Raw genomic sequence first — 17,295 nt, 5'->3', positions numbered from 1 at the left:
AAGCGAGCCCTAGCAACAAAGGCTTCAACCTCCTCGTTCTCCGTAGTAGTGGCAACGTTCGTGACGTGCGGCGCTGCCATGTTTGTAGTGGCTTTGCGCTTGCTAAGCGGGTGAGGGGAAGCCGTAGCGGGGGGAACTGCTTCGCTCTTCTCTGTCGGCTTCTCTACCCGCTTTAAAGCAGGAGGTTGACAGGAGGAAGGAGGAGGAGGCGCGAGAGCGAGCAGGGAGCGGCTGCAGGCGAGTCCCAAGGATGCGCTGGGTGGGCAAAGGAAGGGCCTGGACCTGGGCGCGTCTCCGCGGGTGACGACGGGTCCGTTACTCTCGGGGAGGGGGCTTAGCGTTGCTTGTCTTGGGCTTTAACCGGGAGTGGGGCGAGTGCGTCCGTGTTTCTCTTCTTAGGGAACGCTCCGGCTTTGCTAAGTAAAAAACCGAGCTGCATCGTTGACAGTAAGGAAGCCTGTGTGGAGGGGGCCATCGTTATATTATTGCTACGTTTTTATTGCTAAAATGTTTGGTTTACTAAAAATAAAATAAAATAGTATGCAAAACCTTGAAGGAGCTTGATCCCATATGTCTTTAATCAGAAGTGTACCTCACCCCCGAATGTGATGTGGCTTACTTCCAAGTAAGCATACATAGGATTGTACCTTCTTGGTTTTATTGGACCATGGCCTTTCACAGCAGGCAGTATCAGATACGTGAAACAAAGCTATCATGCTACTGGGTGATCTGCAGAACTTGCTTTGTTGGTGGAATATGATCCCCCAAATACACATGTTATAGTCATTAGTAGTCTGCATTTGTATGGAATTCTGAATGGATTTTTGTTGCTGGTATGTGTGCTGCCCTGTGCTTTACTATTCAATATATTTACTACTACTAATAATAATAAACGGGTCAGGTTCCTGAGTTTCAGTGTAGGGAGGTGGAGGTTGTAATATTTATGTGCTGCTTAATGGAGTCCACTGCTCTCTTCCAGCATGGGGACCATGGCTCATGAGCCTGTTCCCTGCATTTTAAAGAGCCCAGTCTCACTGCAAGTGGGAGACATGAGGACTGAGCAAGGCCGTCCTGGTGTTCTGGTGATTGATGTTGTGCTTCCACACTCACAGACCATTGATGTAAGTATGGGAGGAAACCAAGTGTGTGGGGCTTGGAATTGTCAGATCTTATGTTTGAAGTCTCTCATTTTAGTTGTAAAGCTGATACAGAAAATACGATGGTGAACCAGGAAGTACCTGCTTCAAAACTCACCTTTGTTAACTCACTTGGTTACCCTAGGCAAGCTTCTCTACTTTGCTCCAAGCTGTAATTTAGATATTCAAGCAATGACCTGCTCCAAGGGTTGCAGTAATGTTTGTGAACAAGAAAAGGAGGAATCCATGACAGTCTTCCCCTCGTATTGCTATCCTCAGTTGCAGGAAATAGTATTCAAGAACTATTACACAGCCTTTCTGACTCTACGGGTGCAGCGTCGAAACCCTGCAGATGGTGGGAATGAAAGTCCTCCCAAGTGGGTTACTTGTCTGCAGAATTACTGCTTGATGCCCAACCCTCACACAGAAGAAGGCTCTCAGGATTATTTCTCTCTCTCCAGACATCAGGTAAGTACAGTCATACCTCGGGTTACAGACACTTCAGGCTGTGCGTTTTTGGGTTGCACACCGTGCCGAACCCGGAAGTACCGGAACGGGTTACTTCCGGGGTTTGGCACATGCGCAGAAGCGCCAAATCTCAACCCACGTGTGCGCAGACACGGCGCTGCAGGCTGTGAACATGCCTCACGCACGGATCACGTTCGCAACCTGAGAGTCCACTGTATTTCTGTTGGTATTGTACATAAATCATAGAATTGGAAGGGATGCAAGGATCATCTAGTCCAACCCCCTGCACTGCAGGAATCTCAGTTATGAGATGATTCAGTTATTCTGCTAATTCATATTGTTTCCTGTCTGAAATGGCAACCTGTGCTCCCCACAACTTTCCTGGTTTATTTTGTTGCGCCATCACACTTTAGCTACCACTGAGTAAATCTTGAATAGAGCTGGGATAGGGAACTTGTGGCTTGCATATGTTATTGGACTCCAACTCCCATCGACGCCAGCCAGCATGACTAATGGTCAGAGATTGTGGGAGCAGTAGTCTTGCAACGTCTGGTGGACAACAAGATCCCCACCCCTTCTTTAGTGTGCCAGATGATAGTTGGGGGAATGGTATGGACTGTGTGTTTTTTGTAATAGAATTTCTAAAAAATTATAAAAGTCTGCATGCTCTTACTGCCCATAGGGTACCTTTCAGCTCTGCCTATTACAGGCACAGTTTTGGCTAGTCTTATTAAAATGCTTCAGCTACACTGAGTGTTTTGTATTGGAGAAATGCAGAACCAAGGTAATGCTTGGTAACTTTCAGGAAAACAAACTGTTAATGATAGGGATCCCAGCCAAACTTCATTTTTAATAGTGTAAGTTACAACCTAGCCCACCAAAACTTCAAGAGTACTTAGTAAAGGTTTAGGTACACTGAGGGGAAAGGATTGACAGTTGTAATGGTTTTGCAGTCCCAAAGTAATAGGCAAAATGAATGTCTGTTTTTAATATTTTTCTATAGGTTTTTTTTAGTATGCAAAGATCTTTACAGGTCTAACTTTTTCCATTTTTGCAACAACTTGCAACTAAGATTTTAACAATCTGAGACACAGAAATGCTGGTATGCCTGAATCCACCCAGGAAAACTATAGCTGAGCCGAGATTTAACTAGATCTACAAGGTCCAATGCTCAGAACTGAACTACTACTATATGTACCAGACCATGATAATACCCCTACTTGGCCTTAATTCCTGGCCCTACTGATACTGTATTCTAGCTAGTTTGGAATGATTCCCTATTGTTTGTATTAAGGGAGAATTTATTAGAAGCTCTTACAGTGTTACAGCAAATCATTGTTTACTTTGTTTTGAAGGGATATTGGGCCTTGGCGCAGGTTCAGTGATGCCTTGTCTCCCTTACTTTGCCAGATGCTCTGTGATGTGGACCGAGTGGCTGCCATGCGTCTCATCCTGCGTCAACCATCTCCAGTATGGCTGCATTTCACCATTGAGGAGCTGCAGCTTTTCCCTGGGGGTCAGAAGGTACATGCTCAACTCATCCCCAAAGCAACTGTTCTTTCTATAACCATTGTTCTATGGTTGTAATGGCTTGCTCACCACTGAATTAAGCCTTCTTCAGAACACAGTCTAGGCTCTGATAACTGGCTGAACTCAGGCTCTCTGTGCTTTATTCCCCCCCCCCCCAAAAAAAAAATGCTAGGTCACACATCTGAACTGGAGAAGATGCTGCACCTAGATCTCTTTGATTCTGAGCTACCAGCTTCTGTCCTCCTTTTCTAGCCTTCAGCTTCTGTGGAGCCAAGTCTCCTGTTCTCTTCTGCTGCTTGGCCTGAGTTTTATCAGAGTTTCCTGTGTAATTCAACTACTGTTCACTGAGCTTGTTCTTCTTCACTCTCTTAGTTTAAGATCTCTGCTACCCATGGAGCAAGTTTATTAATGGCTCCCCCTGCCAATTCATTCTAATTTCCATGCTATGAATTTCACATCCTCACCAATGAAACTACCAGAGCCCCTCATGTACATAATCCATGTTATTAACTCTGCAGTTGCCAGGTTCAATTCTAAAGCTGATTTTAGAGTAAGCTTTCACCTGTGAAATCCAGATGGGGGAAAACATTATCCTGGACACTGTACCTCTACAGTGAGAATTGCCGCCCCCCTTGTCCCCTGGTAAATAATGCTCCTATGAGAGCTTAAGGTAAATAGATTGTAATAGTTCATAAGAGTGAATTCTGCACTTTCCTGTGGGCAGTAGAGACAAGTATTTATGTCTTTAGGCAGCCTGCTCTGAGAGAGTAAATTGGTGAAGGTAAAAAGGATAATGTGTATAAGTGCAACATTCCAGTTGGTAGAGAATCAGCAGTGTTTTGCTCTGGGGCTGTTTTTATCTTCCAGAGTCCACAAAAAGGCTTCCCAGCTTGGCTTTCTCACCCATCTCCTCAGGAGCGGCCAACAAATCTGCGTGATGTAAGTATTGTTGGTGACACTGGGGGTTTTGATTTGCTGACAGCCTCCTGGCAGGGAATGGCTCTGGGGAGATGCGATGTTTTATCAACAAAAGCAGTGGAGAAACTGCTTTATATGAATATATAACTTTCCTTCACTTTCAGGGACTCCCTGATGCTGACAAAGTGTCTTCTGAACTGCAGCAAATGTGGGTTTTGACTGAGATGCTCCAAGCCAACCAGCCAGCAGCACAAATTGGCCGTTTTGATGTTAGTTTCATATTACTTTTGCTTCTTGTTTGGGGAGTGTGTCCTTCACTGCAGTCCAGTTAGAACTCACACCCCTATCTTGAAGACTTACTTCAAGTTTACGCTCAGCCTTTGCAGCCCACAGAGCATACACATTAACCTTAGAAGAGCCCTGCTGGATCAGGCCAAAGGCCCACTTTGCTTTCCCTGTTTCCAGCAGCGAATCAGGAAAGCTGCAATGAAAGAATTTGGCAGTCAGTATGAAATTTCTGTTTATCGTGTATCCTTCTTCCTCTAAGGAACTTAAGAATGGCTTGCATGAAGTGTTTGTATTTTAACCTGGGGCAATTTGGGCTACAGCATAGTGACTCCCCCAAGGTTACCCTGTTGGATGAGTAGAAATTTGAATTCAGCTCCCTCTAAGCTCAAGTCCAGCATTCTGTCCACTGGAGGGAATAGAGGCTGTGTGGGAGAAACATAAATCCCGTAACATTCCCAGTGTGTTGACTCTTTGCTAAAAACAATTCCCTGTACCTTTCTTGTTTCAGGTGAATGGCTCCTATGACCTTAACCTCCTTTCCTACACTTGAGTTTTCCCAGGACTCAAAGCTGACTAAGTTCCTAAGAGCTGAACTCACTGAGCTGCACCCCCACAGTGTTGGATTGGCTTGAAGCAGGAAGAAATGATGGACAAAGTGTGTTGCCTTCATGTTCCAGTCCTTCCCTTTTCCGCTTCATGGAGGTGGCCTTTATGGGAACTCTCCAGCTCTACTCTGTTCTTCCTGCCAGGTCTTATGTGGAGATTGTTCTCCATTTTGCACTGGACCCTGGAAGGCTGTGTTCCCTTGAACTTGAAGGTGCTTTATTTGGGCTCTTCATCTCCTGGTCTGTTTCTTGGAAGCCCTGCTGTGCATGTTGGTGCATGTTTCTTTTGGGGGCAAAATCAAGCAATCTTTCAAGAATCTGGTACTATGATGGGGGCGGGGCAGGGTGGAGAGAAGAATCCTTCATTTTGGCAAGAGAAATGACTTGAAATGTCTTGAAGCTGACAAGACTGAAGGTTTTACATTCTCAAATTCACGTGTTAGCGTTCCAGAGAGAATGAGAACTCCCTTGTTGCTTCCTCTGCTATGGCTACCTCATTTGCAACCTACACTATGTAATTGTGTAGGGTTTTTAATAAGTGGGTGGCAATAAGAAATGCTCCCTGAAAAGTTAACCCCCACCTCTTTTTTCCTGGAGGGATGCGAGTAGTTTAGTTGTGAATTGTACAGAGCTAGCCCTCAACAACCTGTCACTAGCCGTGGCTACAATATTGTAAGGGCCACATTAGAGAAATAGTTTACCCTAGTGAAATGGCAGTGCGAGACTGTGCTGTGTTGGTTTTTAGCTGAGTCCTGGAGCACCTTGTCATTTTTTACAGCCACAGCTATAGATATTTCAAGTAGCGAAAATAGCATCCTGGTGGAAAGCCTGAAAAGCCATGTCCTTGAGAGCTCCCTTATTTAAGCCGAGTTGCAACCTGAATTACCAGCTGTCACCTTTGTATTCTTAAATATTACCATATTAATCTTTCCAACTCATTAGATAACCCTTGCATGGTTGTAGATGCTCATTTCCAGTCCATGAATTACTATGCTCAAGAATGAGTGTTGAAAGCTGAGGTGAAAAAATGATTATGGTAAAAGTCTGGATTTAGATCCCTGCTCTGTCAAGGAGCTACTAGACCGCCTTTGAACGATCACTTTCTCTCTACAGTATATCTTAAACTGCCTTTCAAAGGGCTGCTATGATGATTACAATGAGAATATTCAAACACGTCCCCATACTGACAGGCAGAGATTTTTTGAACAGAACAGCACTACGTTGTTTCTTAGCAAGGGTATCTTCTTGTGGTATGGGGCACTTCTTGCAGTAATGTCCATGATATGTAATAGTCTGGTGGACCAAGCTGCAGAACAAAATGAATTAGTGCAGTAGGATGTGTAGCTGATTTTTTTTTTAAAAAATGCTGGACTTTAGATCTTGGGAACAACCTCTTTTCCATAGCTGTGTAACTTCCTTTCTGTTATTTATTATAAATTATGTATGCTACTTTATTTATAGTTGGAAAGAGCCACAGTGATCTTCTAACCCAATGCAAGTATAATAAACTTTTGCTGAATACAGTGAAAGACCTTTGCAAATGATGTCAGGAAGCTGCCTTATTGGTACCTCTAGCTCAGTATTGTCTGAGCGCCAATGTCTCTTCAGGGTTTCAGACAAGGATCTTTCTTATCCTAACTTGGAGATGCCCAACTTGGGAGCTTCTGCTTGTAAATAATGTCCTTTGCTACTGAGCTGCAACCCTTACCCATTGCATTAAATCAGGGTTAATGTATTTGAAGTATTTTTCAATGGATGATTATCCAGGCCAGATGCATCACAAATAAAAGATTGTTGTGTTGTATTGATTGTATGTGCTTGGTGCATTGTACTTGTCAAACCTCTGTTAAGTTTATTTATGAACCTGTAATAGCATCTAAAATTAGGAGTACATGGGCCAATGCTCTTTTTCCCATGCTAGATGCCGAGCAACCAAAAGGGGGAGTGGCAAGTGGAAAGGAGAATAGAAGCAAAGGCCACTGTCTAATTCTGAATTGAATATGACAGCTGGATATTGATAATTTTTTTAAAAAAAGAAAAGCCAATTGCTTCCAAAACCTTCCCTGTTTTAGCAAACATCCCAGATAACCTGCAAAATAAGGGAGGGAAATACCAACACACATTCTGGTGTTCCAGGCTGCTTTGATCCTATGTAGTCTGTTTTTTATTCAATCCAACTGATTCATGCATGCTTGCTTAATTGGAAAGAAAAAATGCCCTTCCTGATTTAGTAACCATTTTCAGTGCTATCTTTGCTTTCTATATTCCCTTGTCTTTAAAGTAAAAGTACGGTAAGTATTCTGAAAGACCTGTAATTTGGATTTTTAAGCAGCTAATTACAGTACATCTCATGCACTCATGTTTGTTAATACCACTGTTGCCTAAGCTAATACTGCTATCCTTTCTGTATTGTAGTCTGCTATTGATTCACTTGGTTAGAGTTACTATCTAGACTGAACCCTAAGCAGCACTAAAGGCTAATTCCCTGCTCCAGTTGAGTGATCTGGGCATCTTCTGTGCGTGTAAAGAATTAAGGGAGAGAGCGCGAGAGCGCTATCCCTACGTTTTCTGCTGAGAAGCCCTTACCTTGCACCCTTTCAAGACCCTTGTCATTTTGCATACTCCTCAATCTTCCAACTGAAAAGAATGGCTTCAGAAAGGGAGCGGCGTGCGCGTCTCTCCTTTTCATCTTCGGCTGGGGAGGGCGAGTCCTCTGGTCACTTGCCGCTGGAAAGGGACTACATTTCCCAGGCTCCTCCCCGGGACTTGAGCTCTGGGCCCAGGGGAGGGGAGGAGGGGCTGTCCTCTCCAGCCATGTCGTAGGGGCGCCCGGGAAAATGCTTCGGGCCGGCGTCGGAGCTGCTGTTCGGCTCGCGGCTCCCGGCTGGGGGTCCCCCGGAGCTGCCGCGCGCGGGAAGCGGGGCTACGCCTCCGGGCAGGTGAGCTGGGGACACCCGCCTCTCCTCCCACTCGGCTGCAGGTGTGCGCTCCGAAGCCCGGCAACAGGCGAGCCTTGCGCGGAGTTGGAAGCGGCGGAGCGCGGCTGGCTCGCTGCGGGCATCCAGGGAAGCAGCCGTGCCCTGGTGCCGGAGGGAAGGGGGCCAGGCGGGGGACTTTGGGTTGGAAGAGTTGCGCTCTGTTTTTCAAACGCTCATGACTGAAACGGGTCAACCGCACAACCTGCTTATTGTCACTGTTTTAAAGTTCGGGGGATATCTGAATTGGGCAGTCCCAGAGCATGTGCAGAGTGCATTGCTTTCGCATTAGCTCTCGCGCATCGGAGATTCCAGGACTAGCGAGGGGTCCGAGGAGGCTGCCTTCCCCAGGCAGGCTTCATTTCCAGCATCTTCCCGCTTTAGAAAGGGAGCGCTGATCTTGGCCTGGTTTTTGTGGGGAGACCGGGTGAAATCAAGGGATCTCCTTGGGGGCGGAAAAGGCTAAGGAGTCTCGACAGAGCCCTCGCCCGCCCGCGCACCCCTCGCGTCCTTTTGGTTGAGTTGGAGGCAGGCGCAGTTCCGTGGGCATTCTAATGGCGAGGGGGCAATTTCACAGCGGATGCTTCTAAAGAAAGAGTTTATACAGTAAGATGCTATTCTCAGCATTAAGCACTTGGGCTGTAGTGGTAGTGGCTTCTCCAACAAAGTTCTTCCCTGGTGGTGACCCAAGAATTTCCTGTTATGAAGTGGGGTGGATGGGGGGAGGGGGTGAATGGAGGAAGAAACCTTCCATATGTGGGGGTTGGAGTGGAAGTTGGTAGAGTCTCCCCTACTGAACCCCTTGACCAATACCGGTGGTGAGCGAGAAACAGCAACTTTTTGCCCCATAATAGGTGCTCACCACAGCCATGGTCGAAAAACAGCAGACGGTAAGGGGGAGGGTGTTAAAGAGCAAATGTGATTCCTTTGGAGAGCATGGTGACTGTCTCCCAACTGTGCAGGCCAGAGCTTAGGCAGGTGGGAAAGTGAGACATGAAAGGCTTTGCAGACCTGCAAGAGGGGGTTGGGTACAAAGGGCAAGCAGCTTTATTTTCCTCTTGACATTGGACTTCTGATAAGGCACTAAGCAAACAAGCACTAATCACAAAGGTCAAAGGGAGCTTAGAGACCAGAGCTACCCCTTGTTCCAACAGGAAAGGTTTGGTCCCTGGGGCTGGCTCTCAGCTAGGAGGTGATGGGTCCACTCTCCAAGACAGCTGGAGGTCAGTGTCTAGCCTCTGAGGCCACCCAGGGCTGCCCACATCAGTGCTTAATTTAAGCAGAACAGGTATAAGTTGGGGAAGGTCAGGATATTCTTCCTTCTGATGAGGCCAGGGTTGGGAATGACAGTGGTGCGAGTGATAACGAATCCTGGTTGGCCATCTCAAGACTGCTGACCTTTCGATGATCTCAGATGGGTTGCTGGCACCTGCCAGTCAGAACATGCCTTGCCTTCCTCTGCAGGAGAGCCTAAAGCAGACGCCCCTCTATGACTTTCACCGGCAGCATGGCGGGAAGATGGTGGCCTTTGCCAGCTGGAGCCTCCCAGTGCAGTATACACACAGCCACCTGGAGTCCCACCTGCACACCCGCCAGCACTGTTCTCTCTTCGATGTGTCTCATATGCTGCAGGTAATGCTGGAGGAAGCCAAAGGTCATTGAAGTTCCAGCCTTTCCACTGTGGGGTCATCTTCAGCAGTGGGGCAGTGCTCAGTTTTGAAGTGCAGTAGCTCACCATGACAGCCCTCCTAGCCCCCCCCCATACACACCAAGAGAGTCTGCAGCTAGATCTCCAATGATAGTCCACAAACGTGGGCAGCTGTGTTTGTCCCAAAAAGCATCACTACGTAGCATAAAACTCAGTTTTATAAGTATCAGCTGACAATCTGAGATTCATGAACTGCCAAAGGGTGGTGTGGTAAGAAACATGCTGAACTTTGGCTGGGAAGACCTAGGTTCACGCCCCTGATCATCCATGAGGTTCAATGGATGGCCTTGGACCAATCAGTGAGTTAAGCCTACTTAAAAAAGGAATTATGCCCCATGCTCAATCTGTCCTTTCATAAGGCAACTCCCGTTTTAGCCATGACCAATGTGTGTGGGATCACACACATACACACAGCGCCAAACCCAGAAGTGCCCCAGAAGTGTCATAAAGATGTCACTGAAATGCCACTAAAAGGGCAGAATGGGGTGTTTGCAGGCTTTTTCAATGGGTTTCTGATTTTACACCATTTCACAGAAGCACGCAATGGCCTGGAAGGCAATGCCCTGCATAAATAGGGGGTGGCCTGTAGTATGTTGGTTAGGATTATGTTTTATTTACGATACATGTTTTGTGTGTTTATATCCTACTATACATCACCTTAGGTCCCCTGGGGAGGAAGGGCAATCTAGAAATGTGTCTAATAAATGGAAAAATAATAAAGCCCAACTGTGCCGCACCAGTTGAGCTGCCTGGGAGCACCAGGCTCAGATGTTTTGTTCAAGGGTGCTGTCCTTGGTCCTGCATAGCCCCCTGGTGATGTGAGGTTGACTCTCTCTTTTACAGACTAAAGTGTTTGGCAGAGATCGGATTAAATTCATAGAGAGCCTAGTAGTTGGGGACATAGCAGAGCTGAAGCCTAATCAGGTATGTTGGAGCCCAATGTGTTACACCCTCGGTGGGAAACCTTCGGCCCTCTGGATCTTGTTGAACTCTCATCAGCCCCAGTCAGCATAGCTGAGTTAGGGATGTGGGAGTTGTAGTCCAGTCCAGCACCACAGGATTCCCATTCATTAGGTTGCGCACAAGTGTAACATAATGGATGGCATGCTGAATTTGGATGTGGAACATCCCACTTCAAATCCATCAACTGTGTGATCTTGGACAAATCACTGTTGCTCAGTGGGCCACCTTATAGAATGGATGGGAGGGGGAAATGATGTAAAGAAAGATTGGCACTTTTCAAGCACCATTGAGCAATGACAGGACACAGATCTAAGTAATACTTTTACAGGACTTTTCTATAAGATCAAAGTGTTTCTTAAATGCATGTAATTCATTGAAGGCTACCCCTGCAAACTGCAATCTAGCACCAGTAAAACACTATTTGCATTTAATGGATGAGGGGGTGAGATGGAGAGAACCTTGCTTCCTGGCGATAGCTATATAACCATTGTAAAAAGGTAAAGGGACCCCTGACCATTAGGTCCAGTCGCGGACGACTCTGGGGTTGCGGTGCTCATCTCGCTTTATTGGCCGAGGGAGCTGGCATTTGTCTGCAGACAGCTTCCGGGTCATGTGGCCAGCATGACTAAGCTGCTTCTGGTGAACCAGAGCAGCGCACGGAAATGCAGTTTACCTTCCTGCTGGAGCGGTACCTATTTATCTACTTGCACTTCGTGCTTTCAAACTGCTAGGTTGGCAGGAGCAGGGACCGAGCAACGGTAGCTCTCCCTGTTGCGGGGATTTGAACCACCGATCTTCTGATTGGCAAGCCCTAGGCTCTGTGGTTTAACCCACAGCGCCACCCGCGTCCCATATAACCATTGTACTTCCCTTTAAAATAGAAAAGGGGGGAAAAAGAGGATGAATAGCAGGAGTCGAACACTCAGCATTCAAAACTAAATTATTAAAGGTCCACAAAATGGCAAGACATTTAAATTGACTAGCTGCTCTTGTTTGAAAACAATAGAGGTGGTGGCTTTGTGAAAGAGAAGAGTGAAGGGATCACTGCAGAAATCACTGTTTGTAGTGACGCACAATTACGTAGGCATGAGGGAGAGAATCATATAATCATTGAGTTGGAAGGGACCCCAAGAGTTATCTCATCCAACCCTCTGCAATGCAGGAATCTCAGCTAAATCATCCATGACAGATGGCCATCCAACCTCTGCTTAAAAACCTCCAGGGAGTCCGTTCCACTGTCTAACAGCTCTTACTGGCAGAAAGTTCTTCTTTATATTTGGTTGCTTGTTCCTCATGAGGTCACAGACACTGGCCAATATGGGTTTGCATATCTTAATACAACTGTATTCCACATTGCTGTCACAAAACAAGGAATGTACTATAAAGAGGGAAATCATTATGACTTTATTATTTTTACTGCATGTCTGCCAAAGCCTGGCTTCTGTTACACGGTAGCCACTCTTGGCAACCAATAACTGAACTGTGCTTTACTTTCAGGGCACTCTGTCTCTGTTCACAAATGAAAGAGGAGGCATCATGGACGACTTGATTGTGACCAGCACCTCGGATCAGCACCTCTACGTGGTCTCCAATGCAGGTTGCAGGGACAAGGATTTTGCCCTCATGAAGGTATGTGTTTCTTACCATCCAATCCTACAAGGAATTGTTCCTAGATGAGAGGCGGCAGCAGAAACACAGACGATAGTTAGGTAGTTCAAATCCTTTGTCCCTTGCTGCAGCTGATGCTGGACTTAGTGAGAGAGAGAATGGGATGGAAGAGAGGAAGATGCCTTCCCCCACCCCCAAGTGGGTCATGACCTTGCTGCTCTCTGTTTCTGCTTGCAGAACAAGGTGAAGGAAATGAAAGCAGCTGGCTGCGATGTGGACTTGGAAGTGTCAGACAACGCTTTGCTTGCTCTGCAAGGTAAATATTATGTACCTGTGATAACTGCCCCTACTATGGGAAGCAGCAGACAAAATATCCAGGCATTTGCCTTAAGGGAATGCACAGAACTGCTGCTTAATTGCTTGGATACAGTAGCATCTCCCAGACCAATCAATAGCCTTACTGTTGATCTTCCTGGGACAGCTAATCCCATTGTCCAAAGCAGGGGTCAGCAACCTTTTTCAGTGTGGGCCGGTCCACCGTCCCTCAGACCATGTGGTGGGCCGGAATATATTTTGAAAAAATAAAATAAAATGAACGTGCCCCACAAACAACCCCAGAGATGAATTTTAAATAAAAGGACACATTCTACTCATGTAAAAACATGCTGATTTCTGGACCGTCTGCGGGCCAGATTTAGAAGGCGATTTGGCCGCATCCGGCCCCTGGGCCTTAGGTTGCCTACCCCTCATCCAAAGCCTTCCCCACTTCTACCCCACTTTTATTTTAATTTTTTGCATCTTTAGGCTCATTGGGGCATTGCAAGGCCAACTTGTTGCTAACCTACAAGCCTGCTGACTTGCCTAGGGCCTTCGAATATGACAAACCCACTTTCCCCTGTGCTTCTCTGCACCCATAAGAGCCCAAGGGCCCTGCTACATCTGATAGTCCATCTCATCCATCACCCTGTTCTTACCAGTGGCCCAGCCCAACAGGTTAGGATGGCAATAGCCCTTTTCTTTGTCCCCAGCATCTGATACTCAGAGGGGAGAGGACTGGCCCTATCATTAGGCAGAGTGAGGCAGCTTTCCCAGCAAGCAGATCCTGTGAGGGCAAGGAGCAACAGCAAGGGGTTAAATGGCAGAGTTGTATAGGTACGTCAGGACAAGATAGAGCCCTTCTGCCATTCCATGTGGGGATGGACTCAGGGACCACCTGATTCCTTGTATCTCTGTCCAGTCCCTAAGGTCTTTAGGGAGTGGGGTGTTACCTTGTCCTTCACCTCAGGCAGCAAGATGTCTTGGGCTGGTCCTGGAAGGAGTGTGGACTGTTACATTTACCTGTTGTGGCTGTTAATGGTAGATCACTCGTCCATGAGTTTGCCCTAGCCTTTTTAGAGGCTAAGCTTGTGCCACATCATGTGGCAGTAAATTCTATCCTACTGCCGCAGTGGCAATGATGTGCCTTGACTGAGATCAGCAAGGGCAACACCCTTTATGTGTCTGAGCCCACTTCATTCAGCTTGAAATGCCCAATTCCTTCCTCCATCATTTAACTCGGACTTATTGAACCTCCTTTGGGGGGGGCGGAGCCTGGTGAACTAACACCTCTTCAAGCTCCTAGCCATTTCCCTTCTTCTTTCTACCAGGTCCTGCCATGGCCCGAGTGCTACAGGCTGGGGTGTCAGACAACCTGGCTAAGCTGCCCTTCATGACCAGTGCAGTGATGAGTGTCTTTGGAGTGCCAGGCTGCAGGGTCACCCGCTGTGGCTACACAGGCGAGGATGGCGTAGAGGTACACGGTCAGGGAATGGGACGTGGGTGGTGCTGTGGACTAAACCACTGAACCTCTTGGGCTTGCCGATCAGAAGGTCAGCAGTCTGAATCCTCACGACGGGGTGAGCTCCCGTTGCTCGGTCCCAGTTCCTGCCAACCTAGCAGTTCAAAAGCACACCAGTGCAAGTAGATAGGTACCGCTGCAGCGGGAAGGTAAACAGCGTTTCCGTGCGCTCTGGTTTCCGTCAGTGTCCCGTTGTGCTAGAAGCGGTTTAGTCATGCTGGCCACATGATCCAGAAAGCTGTCTGTGGACCAACACTGGCTCCCTCAGCCTGAAAGCGAGATGTATGCCACAATCCCATAGTCACCTTTGACTGGACTTAACTGTCCAGGGGTCCTTTACCTTTACCTTTACACGGTCAGGGCTTGGCTCAGATAAGCAAAAAGATGTGGGAGGAGCAGGAGCACTGATGTTGTGCACTGAGAAGCAAAAAAGCTATTTCAGGCTGGAAGGACAGCGTATTGATGAAGAAGGGGATTACTGAATCAGGTTGGCTTGGGCGAGAAGGGTGTCAGGCAAGCCTGGACATAGCCTCAGATTGAGCTAGCGTGCAGGATTGGGCCAGGTGACTTGAAGTTGGGAGTGGGGGGGGGGAGGGTGGCAAAAATCACACGGACCAAATCACTGTGCTCCTCTGTACCCAGATCTCTGTGCCTGCAAGCCGAGCTGTGGAGCTGGCTGAGCTGCTGCTTAAGGACTCCACTGTGTGGCTGGCAGGACTCGCAGCCCGGGACAGTTTGCGCTTGGAGGCAGGTCTGTGTCTGTATGGGAACGACATTGATGAGAGCACAACCCCTGTGGAAGCCAGTCTGATATGGACCCTTGGTAGGTGCTAGCTGAAATTCTGGATTTCTCTCCCTGCCCTGCTTGCCTACCCATTGACATTCCTGGCCAATATCAAATAGGCAAAAAGTTACCCATTCCTGCACCCCAGAGTAGACTGGGCATGGAACAAGGGTGTTTTTTTGGAATGGGAGAGAAGCTGCACTAGGCCTTCAATGGTGATGGGACACTATGTGGTGAGGGTAATTTGGACCACAGGCGGGGGAATTCTTCTTCTGTTGGCCTTAACAGGATACCTTATTTCCAATTGCTTCTCAGGGAAACGCCGCCGTGCTGCCATGGATTTCCCTGGTGCATCAATCATACTGGCCCAAATCAAAGAGAAGCCCAAAAGGAAACGTGTGGGGCTGACTTCTTCAGGGCCTCCCATCCGGCAGCACATGCCCATTCTCGGCCCAGAGGGCAAGGCCATTGGTAGGTTCTCCAAGCTTCTGAGTACTGTTTAGGAAGATGACACATCAGCCCTCTGCTACAACAAGCCCCCCAATAAGCATGTAATACTTGCTGTGCTTGGTCATACTGCAGGCAATGGTGTTCAGTGCACAGCTTTGTTTAGAACTAGCAGCCTTGTACTCATGAATTCTTGGAAACAAAACCAGTGCAAGTTTTTAAAGGCTGCCCACCATTTCCCTTCAAAATTGTGTCCATTTATATATGAACATGGATGAAAACCTGCTCCTTGATCTCTCAAACCACCATGCCAAATTTGGGTAAGGTGTATTGAGAAGTGTCCAAAGGCGTAGGGGACAAAGCTTTCAAAATATATAGTGGATTTGCTTCTATTAACTCCCTCCCCCTTTCAGGCAGCAGAGTAGTACATTCTAGTAAGTGAACCTCGTTGAAGATTATTGCAGAATGCAGCCTTTTAGAGGTGTTCTATTGGAACTGCATACAGAAAGCAGCAACAAACCTTATGGCAGTATATGCTCTTCATAGCTTGTTTGCATTCTTCTTGTCTTTAGTGGATCATTAAAGGGCCATGCATGTTAATTGCTCTTAGGGCCATTGGTGTGTGTAGAAAACTAGGCTCTCCACCCTACTTATAGAAATTGGGAAGAAGTTGCATTTTTGGCAGCAATGTTTATTGATCATTTAATGCAGAAATTGTATGTTTGCTTTTGATAAGTGCCCTGTCCGTTCCTCCATGCGCTAGGTGAGGTCACCAGTGGCTGCCCTTCCCCCTGTCTGCAGAAGAACATCGCCATGGGATACGTGGAGAGTGACTACAGCAAACTGAGCACAGCCCTCACTGTAGAAGTGAGGAAGAAGAGCTGCCCTGCTCTAGTGACCAAGATGCCCTTTGTAGCCACCAATTACTACACAGTGAAATAGGCTGCTGCTGGCACTGGCTTTCAGTTTTGTATTCTGGTCTGCCTATAAAGGGTCCCTCAGTTCCATTAGGGCTCTGCCACAAAGGTGGTTACTGAAAGGAAAACAACCCTAAAAAGAGAGAAACTATTTCAGGGGATGTTGGGGACGTTAACAACTGAAGAGGCAGGCAACTGAGAAAGACTTGACAACATGCTCCAGTCTCATCTGCCTCTTGGCCTATTCCTGAAGGCAGAAAGATCCCAATGACTTGATCTCCAGAACTCCACCCACCCCCCTTTTGCATTTATCCCCAAATATTAAAAAGTCCTTGAATTTTCTTCTGCCCTTTTCAATCTGCTCCTTTTCTTGAAATGGTCTGATGCATGCTCAGCTAGCAGGAAGAAGACCCTTACATTGCAACAAAAGTAAAGAACAAGCTTCTTGGTTTATTCCTTCTATTTCCCATACGTAGGCTCAGCGCATTCATTTTACCAGTTTGGTAAATATTCTCCCTGTAGCGTAGGGGAAGAAAGATGTACTTGCTACTTCTCAAAAAAGAGAAATCATGCCCTGATGTGGGCTTCTTCTTCCAAATAATGTTTATCCCAATTAATATGTAGCCAAAGGCCTGCTCTTCTTACTATTTTTCTGGAGGGGGCATATTTAAATAGTGTTTCAGCTTGAGCAAACCCCTTTGTTTTCTTACTGCCATCTAGCCTAGAAGATTCAGAACTACATTTGAAGGAACCATTTTTTACTTTGGATGCTGAAGACACTAATATTGAGAGCTGCTATGAACTGCTCCACATAAATAGAGATAAAATACTTTTTGTGCAGCAGCTATCTTGGGGAATTAGTATGTATTTATATGCATCTCAAGGAATTTTTCAAACAGTACAAAAAAAAAAGATCTTCAGTTGTTTATGGAAAGTACAGATAGCAGGCACCTATCATATTTGAGCAGGAATGCTGTTCAACAGAGGCAGTCACACTGACAGCTTTGCTCTGAGTTACTTCAGAGCAAACTCTGATATTTTGGAACTTTAAGTAAATACAAAAAAACCCTAATCTATGTTCTGCATATGTACACAAGTACTCAACAGCTAT

The 17,295-nt window shown here is 46.7% G+C and overlaps 2 protein-coding genes across 2 annotated transcripts; both read left to right on the top strand.

Annotated features, from left to right (window-relative positions):
- The first annotated feature begins 14 nt into the window (after positions 1 to 14).
- NICN1 (nicolin 1, tubulin polyglutamylase complex subunit) lies at positions 15 to 6,749 on the top strand. Its single transcript, XM_082213773.1, has 7 exons — positions 15 to 237; positions 980 to 1,121; positions 1,416 to 1,604; positions 3,015 to 3,128; positions 4,002 to 4,073; positions 4,217 to 4,321; positions 4,849 to 6,749. The coding sequence occupies exons 2-7, from the start codon at positions 981 to 983 to the stop codon at positions 4,888 to 4,890; spliced, it is 663 nt and encodes a 220-aa protein (XP_082069899.1). The 5' UTR covers positions 15 to 237; position 980; the 3' UTR covers positions 4,891 to 6,749.
- A 979-nt stretch (positions 6,750 to 7,728) lies between these two features.
- AMT (aminomethyltransferase) lies at positions 7,729 to 16,526 on the top strand. Its single transcript, XM_082213117.1, has 9 exons — positions 7,729 to 7,884; positions 9,385 to 9,552; positions 10,472 to 10,552; positions 12,089 to 12,220; positions 12,437 to 12,515; positions 13,846 to 13,991; positions 14,679 to 14,859; positions 15,136 to 15,291; positions 16,031 to 16,526. The coding sequence occupies exons 1-9, from the start codon at positions 7,783 to 7,785 to the stop codon at positions 16,207 to 16,209; spliced, it is 1,224 nt and encodes a 407-aa protein (XP_082069243.1). The 5' UTR covers positions 7,729 to 7,782; the 3' UTR covers positions 16,210 to 16,526.
- The last annotated feature ends 769 nt before the right edge of the window (positions 16,527 to 17,295 follow it).

Source organism: Podarcis vaucheri, assembly GCF_965113315.1.
Source record: "Podarcis vaucheri genome assembly, chromosome: 2".
NCBI classification, from domain to species: domain Eukaryota; kingdom Metazoa; phylum Chordata; class Lepidosauria; order Squamata; family Lacertidae; genus Podarcis; species Podarcis vaucheri.
The sequence above is the reverse complement of the archived record's forward strand: the minus strand, read 5'-3'. Positions and strand labels throughout refer to the sequence as shown.

Coding starts and splice junctions, on each gene's coding strand:
- NICN1 (XM_082213773.1), top strand. CDS start 981: ATGGGGACCATGGCTCATGAGCCTGTTCCCTGCATTTTAAAGAGCCCA. Junction 1,122..1,415: donor CACACTCACAGACCATTGAT/GTAAGTATGGGA, acceptor TGCTATCCTCAG/TTGCAGGAAATAGTATTCAA. Junction 3,129..4,001: donor TTTTCCCTGGGGGTCAGAAG/GTACATGCTCAA, acceptor TTTATCTTCCAG/AGTCCACAAAAAGGCTTCCC.
- AMT (XM_082213117.1), top strand. CDS start 7,783: ATGCTTCGGGCCGGCGTCGGAGCTGCTGTTCGGCTCGCGGCTCCCGGC. Junction 10,553..12,088: donor CAGAGCTGAAGCCTAATCAG/GTATGTTGGAGC, acceptor CTTTACTTTCAG/GGCACTCTGTCTCTGTTCAC. Junction 13,992..14,678: donor CAGGCGAGGATGGCGTAGAG/GTACACGGTCAG, acceptor CTCTGTACCCAG/ATCTCTGTGCCTGCAAGCCG.